This window comes from Ananas comosus, linkage group 12 (genome assembly GCF_001540865.1).
Source record: "Ananas comosus cultivar F153 linkage group 12, ASM154086v1, whole genome shotgun sequence".
Taxonomy (NCBI): Eukaryota; Viridiplantae; Streptophyta; class Magnoliopsida; order Poales; family Bromeliaceae; genus Ananas; species Ananas comosus.
The window spans coordinates 5,258,393-5,281,738 of NC_033632.1; the positions used below are offsets into that span (position 1 = coordinate 5,258,393).

Below are 23,346 nucleotides of genomic sequence, written 5' to 3' on the forward strand. Positions count from 1 at the left end.
CATAGGGGTGAATCGGTAAAAAACCGATTCAGATCAATAAACATAACCTGTACCACTTATCAAGTGGCACAAGTTATGTTGATTGAGCTGAATTGGTAAAAACCGATTCACCCCTATGAACATAATCTGTGCCACTTGGTAAGTGACACAAATTTGTGCCACTTACTAAGTGGCACAAGTTGAATATGAGAACGGGGCGGGCGCACCGCGACTGCACCGCGAACGCACCGTCCCTGTCCCGATAAAAACGTTTATTTAAAAACTGTCCCGATTAAAATTGTATTGGACACGGTGAACCATTCACCGTGTTCAACATGGTGAACACGGTGAATGGTTTACCGTGTTCAACTTAAACTCTTGTCCCGCCCGTGTGGCACTGACATGGTGCTTGCGTGGCAGGGGTAGGGCCATTTTTGCAAATAAATTTTTGACATGACCAATTTTTTTAAAAATTTTTATCAGAGGGCTATTTGCAAAAAAAAACCTTTTTTAAAATAATTTAATAAGAAGCCAAACACAACCTAAATTTTAGTTCGACTCAAAATCTGAGTTTGAATGAAACAAACAATTTCAGGCATCTGAACCCCAACAAATCTGAAGGTGACGTACGGTGTAAAGAAAAATGGGTCCTTAACCGTCCTCGGAACGACACCTTCCCTCTCGGCGCTCGACGCTCGACGCTCGACGCTCCTTTCGACTCCTTTCACCCTTCAAAACCCTAGCTTTCCCCTCGCCATGCCATGGCCGCTCTTCCTCTTCCTACCCCGAAGGCCCTAACCCTAACCATAACTACCTCCTCACTGTTCCTCTCCTCCCTTTCCTCCTTCTCCGCCATCTCCCCTCAAACCCGTCCCCCGCTCTCCTTCGACCTCCTCTCTCATGGGTCCCCTCTCCCCCCCATTCCCTCCACCTTCCCCCGCCACAAGCTCATCCCCAACTCTCGCTTCGTTGTCGACGGCTTCCGCTCCGCCGGCGACTTCTCCGTCTCGTACTTCCTCTCCCACTTCCACTCCGACCACTACGCCGGGCTAAACCCTAGTTGGTGCGAGGGGATTATCTTTTGTTCGGAGGTCACCGCCCGCTTACTCAAGGAAATCCTCAGAGTCCCGCATTTCTTCGTCGTCCCGCTCGCCCTAGGCGAGACGGTGGGCATTGACGGGTGGGATGTCACGCTGGTTGACGCCAACCACTGCCCCGGAGCCGTCCAATTCCTCTTCAAGGGCCCTCGCGGGTGGGACGGGCAGCGGAATGCGAATCCAGCAAGGTACGTCCACACCGGGGACTTCCGTTTCTGTGAATCGATGAAATCTGATTCCAATTTGCGTGAATTTGTTGGTTCTGATGCTGTCTTCTTGGATACCACTTATTGTAATCCAAAATTTGTGTTTCCGTCGCAAGAGGAATCGGTGGAATATGTTGTGCGAACTATTAGAAGGATTAGGGATCAGAACAAGGGATCTTCGGAGTCCATCCTCTTCTTGATTGCCACTTATGTTGTTGGGAAAGAGAAGATTTTACTTGAGATTTCGCGTCAATGTGATTGCTTATTACATGTGGATAGCAGAAAGATGGCTATTTTGTCTGTCTTAGGTTTTGGTGAGACGGGGGTTTTTACAGAGGATGCCTCAGCTAGCCATATTCATGTAATTGGTTGGAATCTCTTGGGTGAGACTTGGCCTTACTTCCGGCCCAATTTTGTGAAGATGAAGGAGATTATGATAGAGAGAGGATACTCGAGGGTGGTGGGTTTTGTTTCGACTGGGTGGATGTATGAGACGAAAAGAGACGGTTTTGCGGTGCGGGTGAAGGATTCACTTGAGATTCATCTTGTCCCCTATAGTGAACATTCAAACTATGATGAGTTGAGAGAGTATGTGAGGTACTTGCGGCCGAAACGTGTCATCCCCACAGTAGGAGTAGATGTTGAGAAGTTTGATGGAAAGTATTCTATTGCTTTGAGAAAGCATTTTGCAGGATTGGTAGATGAAATGGCAAACAAGCATGAATTTTTGGGGGCTTTTCATCAGAAGTTGGGGGTTGCTACTCAGAGTGCTGAAAATGATGTTGCCTGCAGCTCAAACCAGCAAGCGGAGGAAGAAGCAAGAAATTCAGCCCCCTTGGTATCAGTAAGTTTGGGGAAAGATTCTGATTTGGATGGCCTAAATTGTCTGAATGACATGGAAGTGGAAGGAGCCAGAAAGGAGCTTCGTGATTTTCTACCATCATGGGTCACTGAAGAGCAGGTTCTAGATCTGCTAAAGTACTCAGATGGAGATATTGTAAAAGCTGTTTCAGTGTTCTTTGAATGTGAGAGAGATCTTTATGAGGAAGCAAGTTCTTGTTCTGTGTCAATACCGAGCTCTCAGAAAAGCATGCCCACCGACTTAGATACTGTTGTTGCGAAGGTTACCGAAGAAGGACCTAAATATAGTCCAAAGAAATCATTGGTTCACGTTATGAAGCCAGTGAACCGGAATTCAACCATAAGCAGTTCAAATTTGCCGAAGAAACGAAGTTCTGGCAGTGGAAACAGGCCAAAAAAGAAAGGAAAGTCTGTTGTGACTGTAGAATCCAGCGGAAGCAAGCAGTCCACGATCACAAAATTTTTTGGAAGAGTTGCACCTACTGTTTCTTGTAACGACAGTTCTGCTAATATTAATGGTGATCGACACCAGAACATTGGGGACCGGCAGGGAAGTGATACTGTTGAGATGCACATGCAGGAGGTAGATCAATTTCTTCAGATAATAGATGGTGGTATGGCTAGGGAAGCTGCACTCTCTTTGCTGGAGAAGGCAAAAGGAGATATTAATCGAGCAGTTGATATGTACTACAGAAATCATAGTGATGTATGTAGTGGTGAGAGGAATACTGTTCCTTGCAGTACAACTGTTGACATTTACGCTAGTCCTAATAATTGTAATGAAAAGTCTAGTAATTCTAAAGCAAAGGCGACCTTTTCAAATTTGTACATAAAGGGGTGTTTAACAGGGGACACAGCCGTGGCGAATGTATCTTTACCAATTGAAAAATATTTACCTGTTGATCATGGTTTGTATTATTTTTCTAAGTGAAGTCAAATTGAAGCATTTTGTAATTGGGCTGTTAGAACGGGAAAGTATGTCTTAGGTTTACTCTTCTGCAGCCTGCTGGAAGGCTGGACAGCCTGCTCCTTTCTTGCACTTGGCTCGCACTTTTGATCTGGTGGAACAAGAGAAAGGAAAGATCAAAACTAATGCTATGCTTTGTAATATGTTCAGAAGGTTCGCTTAATGGACATTATTTTTGGTTGTTTTCTTCACTCATCTTTGTTTTTGCTTCTCAAACTTGTCTTAGTGTTCCTTTCATCTTGGCTTTTGCTGATGCTATCTTTTGCCTGCAGTTTGCTTGCATTGTCGCCGGATGATGTGCTGCCTGCTGTTTATCTATGCACAAACAGAATAGCTGCTGACCATGAAAACATGGTTAGTCAATAAATTTGAATGTTTCTCCCAATTTTTCTGGTATGCTGGGTTTAGTGATTTCAATTTTACGTTCTCTGTTTAAAGAGCTTGCACTTACATGTCCGTGTAACCTTTCACATGTTGGACTAAACATTGGCAAATTAATTTGAACTTGCGTGCTACTATATTCATTTGGTAAATTTAGGTTACTGCCCAGGTTTCTTTCCCTCGTATTTATGTTTTGAAGTTACAAGGCTTGGTATTAGATTTGCATTTAAAATTGTATTTGAGTTTTCCTGGATCTATAGTTGGGGTTGTTAGTAAGATGAACGGAGTGATTTGCTCGGTGGTTGGCAACATTGTGCGTGTAATGGGATTACGGGATTATAGGATCTATATTTTCTATTTAGTGACTGCAGACAGAGATTGTCAGAGTGACATCAGAGGTTCATTCAATCTTGTTGCTACAAAAGAGTACACCAATATAACAAGTTACTAAGAAACCTCTATATTATGCTGGGCCCTCACATCATGGATGCCTCCTATGGGCTGCCATGGTAGATATCCCCCCCCGCTTCGCCCAAACAAAAAAAGGCTGTCATAGTGTCATGCCTCCAATGGGCTGCCATGGTAGATTGCAGCCTCACTACTCTGTTATGTGTCTTGGGAGCTAATTGTGGCATTTGGGTTCATGTGGGTGATACTGCTGCTCTTGACCTGCTATGATGGTTGCATTGCATAAGATATGGATGTTGCTTTGAGATCCTTTGAATATAAAATTCTGATTTGAAAGTAATAAATATAGTGACTAGTGAGGCAATTTAAGTAACAAATTTGTATATCTTCATACATAAAATAGAAGGGAGAGAACCTAGTTTCTCACATGTTACATTGCAAACAGAGGGTGATAGAGACAGAATAGCCAACATACATTGAGGGATGTTACTTTTCCTTGTAATAATGTGTAAATTATGTTTTTTTCCTACTGTTTATTTTGTTAGTACTTTGAACTTTATGTCATTGAACTTTTGTTCTCTAGTGAGATAAGAGTTTTCACCTACTCGGGAAGAGAATTATTAACTTTCTTTCAATAGTTGCCTTGTCTTATTAGTACATGCTGCAGCACCTGCCATATCTCCTCCACCATCCACCATGAATCTTCTTACAATGCATATTTTTTTAACATCATTGCCAAATACAATGTTGGATTTCTTGTCGGCTGGCTTTCTCTCATGGTTCTGTCTGGTAGCAATACAATATTTTATGTCCTTTTTATTTTATCTACCTCCTTTTGGTCAATTAGTATATACATTTGCTATTGGATTCTGCTATATATAGCTATGAACCATTATATTTTACTAATTAGTGGTTTACATCTAATTACTTTATCTAGGAACTGAATATTGGTGGTGGTCTGGTTATAACTGCTCTACAAGAAACATTTGGGACAAACAGGGCTAGAATAAAAGAAATGTATAAAACTTCTGGTGATCTTGGTAGGATAATTATGTTCTTTGTCGATATTCGATAACCTGGAAATAATCTTATAGCTATTCCATTAATACTTGGAAATTTTAGGTGATGTTGCACAAGAGTGTCGTCAAAATCAATCAGTGCTTGCTCCTCCTCGTTCCCTTTCTATTAGTCATGTGATTTCTGTGCTTCGCAGAATAAGGTATTCTGCATATTCTTTTTGCTAAACCTTGATATGCTTTGTAATTTGTTTGAAATGTTCACCGGCGAATCTATTGTACGATTTCATGATTTTTTTATTTGTACATAATCATGGTTATGTAAGTTCCATTGTTATGTAAATTCTTCCTTTCTTCGTGATATTTTCGTTAACCTTTAAATTTGTATTGTTCTGTAGGAATTACCTTTTTTATAAATTTTGGGATCCTCTGGATTGTCGCTGATAGTTGTTGAAACTTCCCTCTAGCATAATGTTTAAATTTGGTCTAGTCAAGTGGCTGTTGCAATCATTTCTTTCTCCAGCCTCTACACATATCTTTCTCAAATTTTTTTTAAATTTTTTTTACAAGGTTTATCAATGTTTTAAAATGTGGTATGCGGAGGGGTAGTTTAGCTACCGCATAGTGTATATGCGGTATTGCGGGCATATATGCAGTTCATCTGTAAAAATATTAAAAATTCAAATATAAGTAGAAAAAATAACTAATGTACTTTTAAAGTAGGAATAATTTTTTTTTTTTAAACTGTTATTCACAATCACTTTTCATCAACAGACGGGCCAACACATAAAAAATATCTAGCATAATAAGATCTAACAACGAAAAGAATATTCACCAATATTTATAAACATAATATTAGATATATTAAGAATAGCACCAATCAAAATAAAAAGAAGGATAGTTAAATTATATTTACGTGAACCGATTACATTTATATGCATTATTATTAACCAAAGTTGTATCAAAATAGTCATATGTGTACGTATAGTCATTTGCCTGAAAAAAGTAAAAATAAAAATTGTTGCATATGCGGTCGCATATGTGGCCACCTGCTGCATATGCGGCTGCATATTGGCTGCATACGTGGTCCAACCGCATAATGTATCGCATATTACATATGCGGTGTGGTCCATGGTCCGAACCACATATGCGGCCACATAAGCTTCATTTTGGAACAATGAGGTTTATATTGTTATTGTGTTTTCATGAGCATGAGCTAGTAAGTTAAACTGTCAATTTTTTTTTGGCATTTCACTTATGTTTCTTTTGATTTAATTATATTGGTTCCTAAGCAGTTGTTAACTGGAAAAGCAATATATGCATTCTGGCTGTCGATTTTATTATCTGTTTATTATAATAATTGGTAGGACACCAGCTTTAGAAAGGTAACAGATCTACTAACAAATTCAAGCCATGTCCTCTTGAATTTTTTGTGTGGCTAGAGGACTACTGTCAACCGAAACACTCAGAACTACACTCAGAACTATCAATTCTTTGCTAAAATGGTCTTTGGAGATGCCTGAGAAAAGCTGTTTGACAAGTGATGTCTTTGTCATTAGCTTGTAAGCAACTACTCAGCCGTGATTTGAAGACAGTAAATTATGAATTACGCACACAATTATCAAAGGTTTCTTTCCTATGTATACTGTGCAATAGTGTTGGATCTTTATCGCACCTGATTAACTCGTCCTTTTGATGTGGTTGGCCATCAAGATTCAGCCACTCTAACATGCTAGACTGGTTGATTAATTTCTTTCATTCTGATTGATGGCCTGTGCTTTTTGATTTTCCTTTTGGAACTTAGATAGAGTTGAGGCTGATCAATTACTTTGTGCATAAAATTGTGGTGTCTCTAGGATCTTCCCATCCACATATTTTAGGGAAGTTATGTAGCATTCAATTCTAAAGCCTACTCTGTTTGTCGAGAAGCGGAAGGAAATAAGTACTTTCATATTTCTTGTGAATTGTGCTCAATCCTTTAGCTCAGCTCTTTGCAAAGCCTTTTGAGCTAAATGCATTCTCTTTGGACTTTCAACAGAGGCTTGGTATTGGTGGAAGAGAAGAATGTAAGTTCTAAGGAAATAACTTGTTTTCCGGATGGAAAGTAGGGTTAAATGCATGCATTAGACGCTAACTTGTCCTGTCATTGTCGTTTCTTAAGCCTCCTCTCTGTTGTCATAGAAATAAATTAGTTGGAGATGTCTGCAAAATGCGCCAGCAGCCATGATCATATTGGAACTAGTTACTAATCATCTTAAATGATGACTACTCGAAAACCCTTGTTAAATTTTCTCTTCATTTTGAAGAACATGTTCCATTCAAAGATAAATTGCTCTGACTTTTTTGTGATTATGCTTTCAGGTTGTCTGGGTTAGGTTTTCTCAGAATGATTTCTAAACTTGGATCTAGTCTGCTCACCGTTATTCTTCTTAATTATTTTACTGTTAGGTTATTTTCCATAAATATCCAACTCTGCATATATATTATAGCTTTTCTATTCTTCCATTGTTGTTACATAATTGAATTCTGCTGCATTTGCCTCAAGTTCTATTGTTAAAATTTGAGCTTTTGGTGTCAATTCTCAGGTTAGATTGTACATGTGTTGTGACTTCAGAATTCTTTGAACAATATAAAACATTCGATGTTTTAGACTTTTTAGTACCTGACGTTCCATGAGCAACTGATTAGTCAAAGACAATTCATGTTTGCCTAGTGAAATAACCCGCGCGATGCAACTGGTATATAATAAAAAAAAATTATAGGAGAAATAAAAATATAAAAATATAGATATTTCATAATTGTTTTTTTTGAGAGATAGGTAGTACGCTACCCGCTTCGTTTATTTCGTTTAGAAATAAACTTAGTTGGGAGTGTGAATCAACTAGGATTCGAACCTGGGTCTCGGGTACCAACCACCAAGCCCTTTGCCACTTGCTCTAGGGACGGTCGGTGATATTTCATGATTGTTAAGAATGGGACAGACAGCGATGGCACCATACGCCATCCTTGTTGAGGATGCATGAGGAATAGCGGATGAGAGCCGAAGGGCTCCGAGTAGCGAGCAAGAGGAAAAGGAGGAGAGAAAAAGAAATTCTAAAATCATGGGTGGAGAGATATAAAACCTTCCACCCAAACCGCTCCGTAGATGAGATGAGGAAAGAGAGAGATGCCACTGTCGGTTTGGGAAATAAAAAAAAGTAAGAGTTTGGGAAATAAAAAAAAGTAAGAGATATGAGGAAAAAAGAGAGAGAGAGAGAGAAAGAAAGTTAAATGATGTGGCTTCGAGGGAGAGGAAAGGTTTTACTAAGATAAAAAAGAATAGAGAAAAATTTAAAATAAATAGTGGGTCCCACCATCCTCAAATTAAGGTGGTGCATCTATGTTGGATTTGACCATGAGAAATCATGTATTGGTATAGATGGTTTTGAATCAGTGCCACCTATTGTCAACCTTAATATTTTATTTGGTTTGCAGATCTAATTTTGAGACTTTCTTTTCATTTTTGCATTTTCAACATGATTTTTCTTTAAAGTGAATGTATCCTTGAGCTCTTTTGATCTGCAATATATAACAAATGTTTTCCCCATAGTACTTGCTCCTTGTCCCGTTGTCTGTCAATTTGTCTTTTAGAGATTTATTGATTTAACACTCTTCTAACATTTTGCTTTATAAATTTCTGACTGCTTTGAGTGATGTTGACATGCTATTTTTCCTACAACCAGGTATGATGTTATTTTGGCCTTCATGATGTTATCTCTTCTGCATTTAGTTTCTCTTTGGCAGAGTCCATGTGCGATTTCTCCCTTCCGCCCTTCTTTTTTCGGTGAAATTATGATTGTAAGATGAAGCAATTGGTTAACTCTGATCAAGGTCCACTTGTACAGGTCTAACTTGAAGTTTATTAATGTACAAGACATAGGCTTGTCACTTTTACCTTATCGGTTCAACAAATAGATTGGACTAGTAAGGACAGAGTTAAGTTGAGTTAGACGGCTCAAAACTAGAAATTAATAAGACTTTTGATGATGGCCAAATCGAGTCGAGTCAATCTACAACATCAAAGCATATGGTCATGGATACAAACTGGACTTTTATTATCAGCTAAGATCCATTTAATGATGGTTCTGTGTGGGTAGTCAGGACAGGATAGTTGAGTCTAACTGTGATAAACAGGTTTGAATCTAGTTGTCTCTACTAAAATAAATTTTGTCTTAGATTCTTCCAAAATATACCAAATAATAAAGGAAGATTGATTTGGGTCTATCATAGCATAAAAGCTTAATTTTGTTGCACAGCAGGAGCAGCATATGCTAGTGTTTCGCAAAGTGGACAAATATAGTGCTTAGTCAAAATAAATTGGAAATTTCCTTCATAGTCCTATAATATATGTTCAGAGTCTGATGTCCTTGGTTTCAAAGATACAACAAAATTTTGATTTCTTATCAGTACAGGACTTACTGCCCCATTAAAATGCCTGAAACTCTGGAAACAACTACACAATGCTTTCTTTTCTTTTCTTCTCCTTCAACATTGCAGTCTTCCTTGATTTTTCCTGTGTATGTGTCCTTGGTTACTTCCTTGATTTTTCCTATGTATGTGTGCTTGATTTTCTGATTCTGATTAATGAGCATAATTACAAGAAGAAATTTACCAAAACAAATGAGAAAAGTCTCATAGTTATGATCTAGATGAAACAAGAAGCTGATAGATTGTATAATACTTTGCATGATATGTTCGTGGGTGACATTAATGTGAGACGTACTTCATTGCTACTGGGTTTCCTAAAGTTTCTTTCACGTTTCCATGAATAAGATATTAGAAGATATTAGATTTGTATCAGTCTTCTAGAATCTAGTATCGTGGTAGTTTATTTTTGTTCTTTTGGTGCTAATCTGTTGTTTTTCATTGTTTCAAATTTTGTTAAGATATTTGTGTATGAGTCTATATGTAAAGAAATGCATTGTTGTGTGGTTTTATACCTGTCTTATTTTTTGTACAGTTTAACAACAGGTAGTGGAAGTGCTGGCAGACGAAAAACTCTTGTCATAGATCTTATGCGTTCTTGTAGAGAAATGGAGCTGAAATTTCTTGTTAGAGCATTGGTGAGACATCTTCTTTATCAACTATAGTATGCTTTCACATGAAGTTTTTGTGAGCAATCTGAGCATTAATGTCAAATAAAAGCTATCTATAGTAGACATATGACAATCATTACTTACTACCGTTGGGCTTAGAATTTCCATTTTGTTATGTCTATATAAAGTCAACTTCTTAGCCCCTAATCAGACACTGACTGGGATTGGCTTTATATTTTGCCTCAAAAGGACGAGTGGGACACTGAGATGCGTCTGGTATTAATCTTCCAACACCTAGTTGCATCTTGAGCTATTTCCTCCCTAAACTATGTTGTGGCTAAATGCCTAAATCTTTCCTGGTCAGCTATGTTCATCCTATATCCATGTTGATTTTAGGATCCCTATCTCTTTTTATGTTGCCTACTTTTTTTGGATACCTGCTTGGTCGGTGTCTTAACATTGGCATGTTGCATACTTACATGTGAGATGTGACTCACAGTACCTTAAACAACACCTCCCATTTAGACCTAACTGAGGCTAGTCTTACCTAGACCAAACATTTTAATATCTAGTATATTCTTCGTGGATTAATCCATTAAGGATATGCTGTTTTTGGCCTAATGTTCAACATTGTAGAACATAATTAGGAATATAGTTATCCTATAGTTTACTGCTAACCTTCAGTCAATTGTTCAGTGTGCGGTACTCCTACGGCCTGCTTAACCCCTTTAAATCATAACCTTGGCCTAAACCTATATCCCACATCCAACAGCATCTCGTTATCTCGAAAATTTGCTTAAGATGCACTTTGGGTTATTTTGTTGAATTTACGTTCTTTCTTCCAGTGTGAATAGTAAGTCATATACTCATTCATACAAGTGCTTATCCAAAAAACTGTATGCTCTACAGCTTGTTTCCATTATTTTATCTATGTATTCTTTGGCCTTACCTTGTTTTCAAGGCAATGTCGCTAGGTAATAGAATTGACCATGAGACAGTTTTGGAGGCATATAATAGGCTATTTTCTGATAAAGAATAAAAAAGAGGAAAAAGTGTGAAGAGAATCTTTTTGCAAACCTTTTGTTACTAGAAGTTCACTGGTTGTGCTGGTAGTTCTCGATTAATTATTGCTGCCTAATACATATCCTCAATTTGGTTACTTATTCTGCTTATTCTTTGTGCTTCTCTTTATAAGATGTGCCAAATAACTATCATTGGGAGTTTTAAATTTGTTATATTGTTGTGTTCTTCGACTTAACTTTGTTGCTACTTGTTATAGGTTCGTAATTTGCGTATTGGGGCCACGATGAGAACTATTTTACCAGCACTTGCGCATGCTGTGGTGCTGCACAGCTGCTCCCCATCGGAACCTGTATTTATTTCAGAGGCCCTAAAAACACAGATGCAGGTTCGATTTTGCAGTTTGAAAAGTATTTCTTCTTGAGAACAAGTAGTGATATCCTTTTTACTATAGCTTGGGTGGCTACTTTTACAAAACAGTCTAAAGTTCTAGCATTTTATTGGTTAGCTGCCACCTTTGTACAGAGTGCTCATTCCCTCTCTGCTCGTTCCCTTTCTACCTGTAATTTATTTATTGTGATCTACTTTGATGTTGGCCATGTATGTATTCACCCTTAGTGCAACATCTATTGATAATTGTGCAAATGCATGAGTCAAACTTAACAAAAAGCGCCAACATAGTTAGATGCCAGCTGATGTTTTGGAACTCGGAAGGCTAGCCTTATGAATCACATTTTTAATGTTACACTGTAAATATTCACTTGTAATGCGAAGGTTTTTTTTCTTTTTTTTGTCGAGGTCACGCACACTTTAAAATGCCACTTTTAATGGTCTTAGATGTGAATTTTTTCGTCTACTAAACCAGTTGCTGGAGGTAATATTTGCATTTTGTCAGGGTATTTCTGCAGAAGTTGCTCACGCCTACAACGTTCTTCCTAATCTGGCAAGTCATCAATCTAGTTCTAGCATTTCCTGCTACTCTTATTGTCTACCTGAAAGATTAAATTCGATTTTGTTTTTCTTATGTTAACTTGGGGGTCCAATTCAGCCATGGAGATTTAACTCTTATATTGACCCTTTATTTGGTTATGCTCATTTATACCAGTCACTTTCAATTATGTGAAATTAGTGGCTTAGTGCTGTTTTATACATGTTTGTGCAAAATTTTGCAGCATGATCTGAGTGACCTTACGGATTCTGTTGTTTATTACTAAAGTCAGCTTCTTCTTCTGTCATATTTTGAGTGTAAGCAATTAGGGAAAGAATTGTCGTATATTACTATGGGAAAACAAGTTTCTATAGATAAATGGTCAATTATCCAGGATAATCGGCTCTAGATGGTACGTGAAGAATGTTAGAATAAGAAACTTATGTTGGAATTGGAAAGTAGAGGTCGCACTTGGGTAGAAATGAGAAACATGTTCTCTTATATGAGCAGTTGATTTTCACTGGTAGAACGTTTTGAAGTAGTACTGGCAGGGTTTGTTATGGAATTCGCTGTACGGAAGCATGATCTGATATTCCCTTGTATTAGCAGAAATTCTGCACTACAAATTTATGTCAATCAGACAATTCTGTACTTTTTCCATCATCCTGCCTGGTTGTTTATATACATATACTAGCGATATTTACTTGTCATTGTTGGGACAAACCATCCTGTATCTGGTTGTAATACAAATGTTCCTTTAACACCATTAGAAATAAAGCTTCCAACTTATGGAGTGTCTGCATGTACGCTATCTTCTCTGCCTAGAACCACTGTTGATCTCAATGATTAGATCTCTTTCACAGTCGCTGCCTTTTTGTATTATCCCTGTTATGGCAGCCCCTATTTTATTGAAGACCTTGTAATGATTCATTAATTCATTAAGGCTTGTTTGTTCTTATCTGTAGGCTTTTCTTTTTGAGGTTAATAGTTCCTGGGTATTACTTTCTTAAGTTTGGAATTGTTAGATATATTTTGAACTTGCTATTTTCCATAATGAGACAGGAAAAAGTTACCACTGCAATGGGGATTTATTGTTGCAAACAACTGACAATATGGAAGTCATCGTTAAATGTCTTAAATCTCAAAGAAAATTGAGGAAAAACAAAATAAAAAGAAATATAAGGTCCTATGATATTGTTAAAGAAATTGATCATCATAAATTTATTGGCAAGGGGTGAGAATTGGTCAATTTATGTTCCGTTTTGGATTCTTTCTGTAAACTTAAAACCTAACCAAATTATAGACATAAACTGAAGTTACTGAACATAACTGAACCAAAATAATTTGGGTTTCATTGAATACCTTTCTTCTATATAAAGCTTTTGACTGATCATATCCATTTAAGCTCTGATCCGATGGGGGTGGTGTTTAAATATTATGGTTATTTGGTCATATTCTAATGTCTAATTTGTATTTAAATATTATGAATTAGGTTAAGTTGGTTTTATTTTGTTGTTGATTTATTTGGTTCTCAATACACACAGCCAAACCATATTGAATCTGATTAAACTGAACCAAATCAACTGACCTGAGTTGGTTCAGATCGTTAATTCAGTTTAGATGGAATGAATTTGACTGTTATTGTATTAACTTATTTGCAATAGTTGCTACATCTGACACACACAGAGAAAAAAAAAAGGATGTCAGATTGTCCTTGATCTTTTTTGAAGAATCACTCATCCGTAAGTATCATATTTCAGTTATTTTGGTTAAGTATATTTGCAGTTGCCAGGTGTTTGGAGGATTATAACATGATTGAGTGTGCGTCCTTTTTTCTTTGTTAAAGACCAGTTATATTCAACCACTTCAGATGCACTAGAAGCACTTTTATCTATCTTATTCTAAAAATCATTTTAAAATATAGAGCACAAATGCTATATAATCTGTGCAAATTTCTGTAACCAGGACCTACTTATCCCTTCCCTTCTGAGTAAAGGCATTACATTTTCAGCTTCTACTTTAGCAATGGTTCCAGGGACACCTATTCCTCCTATGCTTTCTCGGTATAATTTCGTTAGTTCTCATTTGAATAATTTTGCAGCATAGTTTTCTGTAGTATATTAGTTTGGAGTTCTATTCATTTGGATGCTTACGATATGTTTTATGTGGCAGGATTACTAATGGTTTTGTTGAGGTGTTAAAATTATTCCAGGGTAGGGCATTTACCTGTGAGTACAAGTATGTTGATTTCTTTTCGAGTAACGCATTTTACTTTCCTAGTTCGCTATTGATATATGGAAATTATTGTTTTTCAAAAATATATAAGCATTGGGAGGTGGTTTAGCATCATGTGTCTCAAGAAATAAGCAAAAGACAATGGAATTGTCATCTTACTTACTGTCAATTCGTGGAGGATCAACCAGGTTTTTGAAGCTTCACAAATCATCTTTGTGGATGATTAGCTGCTTATCACGATGTATACGAAGAAAAATAAGCTTGCACTTTCGTGAAGAAAGATAATAATATCCGAACATCCATTTCCAGTGGCTGAAATGTTTTGTTGAAGTATTTCAGTTAACTTTTAAAATTTTACTTTCAAATTAAGAAAAAACAATGAATGGTTTGCTGAGGACACAACATGTGTCATCAGAGAACTTCTTAGACAAGGTCCATGCTTATTGTTGTTACAGTGGATCGTGTCACCATAGTGGATGGTGTTGTTGGAAGGCACCGATGATGCTTGACAATGTCGGAGCTGCTTAGTTCTTCATCTGTGATGGTTTACGGCATAGACATCAGTCACAATCAGATAAAGTGCTCCAAGGAGTTCGGACCGGAGGGGTGAAGTGAGCTATGTCTTCCGTAGGGAGATGAAGAATAGAGGATGGGTTGGTTAGAGATGACCTCTAGCTTGATATTCAAAACTTTACAACCTATATCGGAATGGGTTCTATTCATTGAAAAGTCAAAATCCTAGATTCTTGAGCCTAATTTAACTAGAGTCTTTTGCTTTAACTAGAGTCCTGCAACTCATCGTGGTACCCAGTAATGTAATGAGGCTTGCCGGCACGGTTCACATAACTGTGAGTTGGGATATTAAATGTGGGAACTTAGTATATCCTTTTCTCTTTTCCCTACATCTTTCTCTTCCAGTCAATAGATTTGTTGTTCTTGAGTGGGGTTCTATGTGTTATTCACCTGTTTGCCACTGCAAATACCACTTCCTATCTGACTTGCATGTGTTAAGCATGCTGCCAGTGTTCATCTTGAGGCAGCATCGAACTCTCCATGAGATTCATGATGAGAAATAAAAAGGAATATCAAAAATTTGCTTGGTCGTCGACCAGTAGCTACAATAGTTTTTTTGATTGGAGAAAAGGGCTATACTATCAAACACAACCCTTCTTTAGCATCTGCATCAACAAAGAGAAAAAGGCTTTTAGCAGTTCTCAAACATATATATCATGGCTCCTTACATCGATAGGGTGCAAATATTTAAATTTCACCCTCGTTGATACTTTTTTAGACCCATTATTGGCTTGGACCTTTTATGGCGAATATTGGTGTACAAACTCTTTTTTGTATATTTTTAGATAAAATAGAAAATAAATAAATCCTATAGGCTGATGCCACAAGTTCCACCCCCAAAAACCATTTTGACTATGCTTACGGGGTCGTATTTGTTATACATTTTCAAGAATTTTCAATTGAGAAGCTGAATTTTGCAGAAGTCATGTGAAAGTTTTCATTTGAATGCATCACCTGGGAGGTCGAGATGCGTACAGGCCCGCTATACGGACAAAGTCTTTCTTGTCGATACGGATAAGAGTTTTTCCTGTCCAAATGGGCGGAGTCTCCTCTATACGTGCACATATAGGGATACAGGCAACAACCACAAGCAAAACATCATATAACCTGTACAATTAATGATAAGAAATGGGAGAGATACTGAAAGTATAACAACTATAATTGATCCAAATACCAAAATCCAACATCCAAATACCACGAAAATCAAATTTGCATATAACAACTCTAAACTCGAAAGACTACAAATCCACAAGTCCACAAAACAATAATTAAAAAGATAAACATAAAATATTCGAGCTAAACGTCCATAACACGAGAAGCTGACCAAAGGTTCTATCTAGCCTCGCTCTAATACAGTGCCCCGAACATCACTGCTTGCACCCCCTGTAAAAACAGGGGTTGAGAAATATATAAATTTAATTTTCAATTGGTACAACAAACCACTAGAGGTAAGTTGCACTCACTGGCCAACAAGAGCAAAATTAATGAGATAACTGCAAGGTAATCAACTGAGATATAAAAATAATCGAAACCGAATAGAGTAGCATGATAATAAGCCAGTAAAGGTTCTCAAGTATTGAGTAATGCTGCTACTGTAAACAGAAATTATCTAAGTGTAATGAAGATAGCTAACCACCACAGTAGCAAGGTAATAAGTCAGTGGAGATCATGAAATAGAATATTTGCAGAATGCAGCTGTTGTAATCAAAATTGACCAATTGAATGTATCATAATATTTAAATAAGAGTTCTATGTGTCAAACGGACAAACAGTTCATCAAAATCATATCCAATCACTATGGCTTGTCATAAAATTTGGCCCAAGCTTGCCCATTCGGCCACAAGGACCTATAAAACTAATTCCGCTCTGGAGGAAAAATGCCGTACTCAAGGTTGAAAATCCTGTCTAAGAGTAGCATTCATCAATCTTGGGGATATGGTACGCAGGGTTATGATCCCTGTATAAGAACAACACCTCTTACTGGGCTGACAAACTGAAGCACTCAAGGTTGTGGTTGCTAGTGCCATGGGGAAAGTCCTCTTGTGATGCTTCATTAGGATTATTATATTTAAGGGTTTCTTTTAAGATGTAAATCACATAAAATTATTTAATAGGCTCTATTTCTATTGTTTATTTTGAACTCTGTACATATATCGTGTGGGTGATGTGCATATTAAATTGCTTTTTGCATGAAGCATTGCTGTTCTCTAGATGTCGACCATAAAGGCATGTCAAATGAGAAACCAGTGAAGAAAATGAAAAGTGTTGTGGTATACACGGTAAATTCCAGCTATCTTACATAAGAAAGATATATCATGTACCATCCAGATGATTGGGCCTCTTCAAAGTTTGCTTATATTCCCTCAAAATTGAAAAGGATTGCCGTTCGCTGTTAGATGGTCGTATATGCAAATTTCAGTTTCCAATGGACATGTTTGAAAGTCCCAAAGAAGACTATTTTATTTGTATTACTCATTCTTCAGGTATGATGGCCAGCGTGCCCAAATTCATAGATTACCTGATGGATCTATACGAGTTTTTTCACGGCAAATGAAAGAATCGACATCTCGCTTTCCTGATTTGATTAGTGTAATTAGAGAGTCGTGCAACCCCACAGTTCAGACATTTATAGCGGATGCTGAGGTAATTTTGATCCTCACAATTTTCTTCTTCTTTAGGAAAATCAGATTCTGATTCTCTTGGCTTCTTCATGTGCGGTTCTTAGCAAATTTCTTTGTGTTCAGGTTGTAGCAATTGATAGGAATGGAAGCAAACTTATGTCTTTCCAAGAGCTATCTTCACGGGAGCGAGGAAGCAAAGACTCCTCAGTTTTATTGCATAACATTAAGGTAAAGTTTATCCGTGTTGCTGCTACTTCCTAGATATGTTGGGTCGCTGCTACTTCCTAGATAAGTTGGTTTGACTACTTGTTGAATGAATTGATTGGCGCACTTTGAAACTGGTATAAATTCAGCCTTTCATGGTTGTAAAAGGATATCGCATCTCTTGATCATCAAGACAAGCTTTCTGTTGTTTGTATGGTATCTTTGTTACTAAGCTTCTTTGGCAAAAACTTCCTTCCATCAGTTTGGAGGCATGTAACTCATTTTATGTTTCATGGATTATCATATAAAACATAATCCCGTCATTTAATTGTGGAGATTTTTTTTTTTTCTCTGTGTTTGCCTGAAATAGATCTTTCTAACATGAACAGTTGCCTAATAGTTTTCTTACAACCAATAGCTTCCATATTAACAACTGACTGCTACATTTTCTATCTGTTACTGCATAAACCTTTTATGAGCTTAAGAAATCTGCTTCACTGCGATTTTTTTAATTTTAATCAGCTCGGCAACCTTCAGCGAGATGCTCCATTCATGTGAGGTGCATATACTTTCATGTTGGCATCAAACTTGCTTTAATGCCTATCACTATTTTGAGCAATATTAGGAGAATATTCCTCACCTTAATCTCACTAGTGGTTTTCTGTCAAGCACACGATCAATAATTGCCCATGCCCACTTCTCTTACTTTGCGGTGTGTTGGGTTGTCTCTTTCAAATAAATACTGTCTATGTCAATTTTCGGGTGATATAGGTTGACATGCACCTAAACCACCCGAAATATTGTCTATTTGCAGATAGCTAGCTAAACTTTCAAAATTTTGTACTTACCGTCCAAACTTTGGAACTTATGCAATTAACCACCTAAACTCATATTTCATCAATTTAAAATGATTAACATTTGCCAATTGTTCAAGAAAACAACAAAGAATGCATGGCAACTAGATGAATCTTCTTGATCCAAATATCACTTTTGTGGGTAAAATTGACCTAATTATCACATTTAATTTCCGAAATCAAATGCTAAAAATCAATTTTTCGTGTGGTAAAACTGAAGTTTGACTTCAAATACACCCTTCGATATTGCCAACATGTGTCGTTTATTATTTTGACTATTTAGATAATGTTAGGCACTTTATATAGATAAAAATATGATCCTAGGTATCAATTGCAATATTTTGGACGTTAAGATGGGAAATATGACATTTTTTCAAATTTAGGTGACTATCTGCAAATGAGTGAAAGCTTGGATGGTTCTCGTGCATTTAACCTGGTGATATATTTTGGCTTGATAAATGATGTTTGGTACTATTAGCATATTAATAATGATACACGTCTAGAACACCATGATAATACTTCAACTTCTAGAAACATCTCATAATGGTACTGCTTTAAGCTTAGTTGAACCTAGATACAAAATGATTCATCTAGTGTTTGAAACGGCGCGCCTCAGACGCACACCTCAGCGCCTAGGCACAAGGCGCGAGTCTCAACGCCTCAGGGAGTGAGGCGCGCGCCTCAGATGCGCCTCGTGATATTTACGTTTAATATGTCTAAGGTGTGGGTTTTTGGGTTTTGAGTTTTTTCAATATATTCTAAAATGTTAAGAAATTTTTTTAAAAGAATTTCTAATTGAACGCTTTCTTTTCCTTTTCTCTTGGTCGTTCTCTCTTCCAGCCCCCAATGGCAATAAATAGCAGCGGCAAGAAGAAAGAAGTAGCAGCAAACACTTTTAAGCTGAAAGTTGAAACATAATTTTTTTATTTTTAAGCTGAGAACATTTATGCATGCGATTTCTTTACTTTTTATGGTTATTTTATATTTGTATAGCTATTTTAGAATTTTTTAATATAAAACATCCATTTAAAACATGCTTGTTAAGAGTGTTTTATTTTTATTAGATATGCGCCTCACCTTCTTGAGGCGCGCGCCTTGCGGTGAGCCTCGCGCCTAGGCTCCATAAGGCCTTTGCGCCTTTTTAAACACTGGGTTCATCACAAGAAATAGTAATGTCAAAAGTTTCAGTTTATTTGTTGCCTTATTTCCTTTTTTTTTTTATTTTGATAGTTGTAACATGGTGCTGAAATCTTTTAGTGATTGTATCCACTCTCTAGCAATCAGTGCTGCAAAGAAATGCTAGCAAGCAAGTTGTCATTTGGAGGCTTTGCATTATCTTAATTTAATCTTTTCTTTTTCTAGTTCTCGTTTCCCAATATGCACCATTCAAATAGATGACGTGCTAAATTTTACTAAATTACATTGCAGGTTGACATTTGTGTATTCATATTTGATATCATGCTCTACAACGGAGAGAGGTAATTATTTAGTTTTAATATTAATTTCATCTTAGGTCTAGTTTGGTATTATATTTCCATAGCACCTGATTTTATGCTTTGGAAAGCATAAAAAAAATCCAAAAGCACTTCCAATCCTTCCTCTGTTCATATTATAAAATTGTGGTGGCAGCTGCCAAGTGCCAACCTAATTGAACATGAATAAAAATTTATATGCTGTGCCAAGAGAGACAAACAAGCAGAAACATTAAATGTTTATTTCCCCATAGGCCTGGTGTGTATTACTTTCCGACATTATCGTTTTTGATTCATCATTCCAACCTGCACCACTTAGTTCTCTACATCTTTCGATTTCAACATATTTGATGCGCAATTGTTCTCATATGGTTTTCAGCATTATCAGCATCTAATAAGGTGTGAAACTGGTCATTGACAGCCACGACAGTAACAACATAGGCCAATGACTTGAAGCTTGTCCACTTTCAGTTGGTATCATGCTTGTTCAATTAGGAAAGGAATGAGAACGACATTGATCATAGGACTCAAATCTCTTGCTAGGCTTACCTTCTCTAACTCCAGTTGTGCCTTTCTCATTTGAGATACCACGGATTGCCGAATTATCCTGTTCTCTCATCGGAGTTCTTTGCATATGACTTTCTGATTTTCAGATAGTTGGGATAAACAAATAAAAAGCAACTTAATATGTTTATATGATAATCAAATAACGAACTTAACTGCATAACATATTGAAAACACATGACACGTTCACATTAAGTGAGATATTGACAACAATAATTCAACATGTGGAAGATCGTACTAATGTTGATTCAACACGTACAATACAATATAATAAGATGACAACGAAAAATTTGTGTGCAACATTTTTAAGTCCACATTTTGAAGTAAATAGCATGACATTGTAAAAATAAGAAAGTCTTAACTAATAGATGCATGATGAGTACATTTTCTAGTCTCACCACATTACCTCAGCAATTTTATCCCTTAGATCTGTCCATTGTCTATGCTTATCTCAAAACTCTCTTTGGGACATAGACTGGGAATAATTGTTGCATTCATCTCCAACTTGAATCTTTTTATCATTAAAGAATGGGTTATTAGGAGACATATTTGGACATATTTATGTAATTCACTGCAAACCAACAAAATATTGATGCGTCCAGCAAAGGAAGAAGAATTGCAGTTCCAAAAGGTCTCTCAACTTTTGATTGCAACCGTGCATGATGAAGGTTGAGAGTATTTCTTCCCTGTTTTGTGGTGCATATTCTTCTTGCTTCTTCAAGTGGGTATCACAAAGATCAATAATGAGCTACAAACCTATATATAGTTGTATGTCAAGCAAAAACTAGGTCATACTTTTTTGCTATTATGTCAAATATGTTCATATCATTGTCTTCCTTTATTATCAAGGGCATTGTGCAAATTTAATCTTACTTTCTATAATTCATAACCCTGTTGGAGGAGGTACGGGTAGCGTACTCATATACTATGGGTAGCGTACTCATATACTATGGAATCATTAGTAGATCCCTCCCACCCTGCTAACAAATATATAAATCTACAATCTGGGGTGACAACTGCTATCATATTTTTTGTCAATCCCTTCCTACCACGAAATCAAGCAGCCAAATTGGTTGATACTCTTGCTTTAATATGAGTGCTGTCTGAGTGGTTGATTGAATCCTTTCTCACCATGATTATTTTATTGGTAAATTTGTAAAATATCAAATTTCTAGTTTTTATATTCTTACCTTAAAATGAGTATGTAATAAAACAGATTTAATGTGATCTCTAGAAGGGTTTCATGGTCTGGCTTCTGGACAAACTGGCCACGGTAGCTCCTAATACCTTATTAAACATCGATTTTATAGTCTCATCCGATCGGATAAATGATATTTTAGGACTATATTGTTGTATTATAATACGTTGTATGTAGGATTGCAAGCTGCTCTTTACTTGAAATGTGATTTGTATCCCTTTATAAAGGACATTCCCTCTTTATTGTGGCAAGAGTGAAGAAAGGCTAAGGGTCCATCCATAAGTAATCAACACAACTCAATTGTCTCACCATACTTTCTATGCTAGTTGGCCTTCCTATGCAGATCTCAACATAAGAGGGCTCTCTAGGCAAATGCCTCTCTGTTTTTATTCTCCTCATGAAGTGCATTACGAAAATTTTTACTATCATATGGAGCTTGGTGTGCTTGTTTTAGTTGGGTTATTGGATTTGTACTAAGCACCTGAAATAAAGGATATCGATAAAGTGAAATAATTATGTCCAGTGGTCAACTAACAATTGCACCAAAAAAAAGGGAATTTCCAAGTATAAATAATTTACTTAAGTTTGTTCATTTATGCTACACGACCTTGTAAAATATATTATATAGTGTTAGTGGGGGACTATAAAAGGATATTTTAGTATTATTAAAGTTCATGTAAAATATTCTAGGCCCAATTGAACTTTGGCCTTATTACATTTGAACTCAGTCTTTAATAGTTAAAAAATAAACTAGATGAACTTTTAGGTTGTTTAATTAACCATGAGGTACCACTGAAGTAAAATGAATAAAATTTGAAGTTAAGTGGGTAATTGAAATGAAATTTCGAAGTCTATATATTTGGTTTTATTTATTTATTTTATTTTAATAACCAATGTAATAGCTTTATATAACGGATTAATAAATAAAGACATCCTTCTGTTGATGATTTTTTTTTCCCATTTGTTAACTTTATGTAATAATGGAAAGATGTAAAAGAGCTATGCTAAAATCCTGTTATAAAGAATGCGTATGAAGAGAAACGTATATAATTTCATAAACAAATGCAAGCATTTAGAAAATTATAGCTTCATTTCTACATGCACTGCGAATAAATGAAACCGTGCTTTACCTATCTGAGAAATTCAAGAATTGGACAATTCAAGAATTGGACAAAGAAATAGAACACTGACATTTTGAAGAAAACTAAGAAATCCTTATCCAACATAAAGAAAACTGAAATGAGTGGAAATAACTCCCTTTTTTTAAAAAAAATTTGTGGTAAAACTCCTGCAAAGATATCTAAACAAATAAAAATCCATCACACTTTAAACAAAACCTACCTAACTGAGCCATCTTATCATGACATGCAAAACATAAATTAGACATTTGAAGTAGCTAAAAGGGGGGAAAAACCCAAAACACCGATTCCCAGTTCATGCAACTCAAGAATCTGACAATCCAAACAACAACACAAGGAAAAAAAAAAAAAGGAAAAAAAGAATGGAGGAGCCCAGGCATTCAAGGCAGCAAGGATGGCAGATCTGGTGGCAACGAAGGCAGTATGGTGTCTAGTTGGTGAGGTAGTCAGAGAGAGAGAGGCAATGGTGGGTTGTTTTATTATTGGAGAGGTAACTTTAGTGCAGATGAGCAGAGTAATGGATGTGGGGGGGGGGGGGGGGGGGGGGG

At 36.7% G+C, this 23,346-nt stretch overlaps 1 protein-coding gene across 1 annotated transcript in view; it reads left to right on the forward strand.

The window, feature by feature from the left end:
• LOC109717907 (DNA ligase 6) overlaps positions 598-23,346 on the forward strand; it is a gene marked incomplete in the record, with an annotated part of 28,287 nt that continues 5,538 nt past the window's right edge. The window contains 13 exon segments of the mRNA XM_020243862.1: positions 598-3,051; positions 3,146-3,263; positions 3,383-3,464; positions 4,837-4,939; positions 5,022-5,118; positions 9,915-10,017; positions 11,270-11,398; positions 11,906-11,953; positions 13,904-14,001; positions 14,111-14,176; positions 17,230-17,389; positions 17,491-17,595; positions 19,854-19,903. Of these exon segments, the coding sequence (XP_020099451.1) occupies positions 741-3,051; positions 3,146-3,263; positions 3,383-3,464; positions 4,837-4,939; positions 5,022-5,118; positions 9,915-10,017; positions 11,270-11,398; positions 11,906-11,953; positions 13,904-14,001; positions 14,111-14,176; positions 17,230-17,389; positions 17,491-17,595; positions 19,854-19,903 (3,470 nt within the window).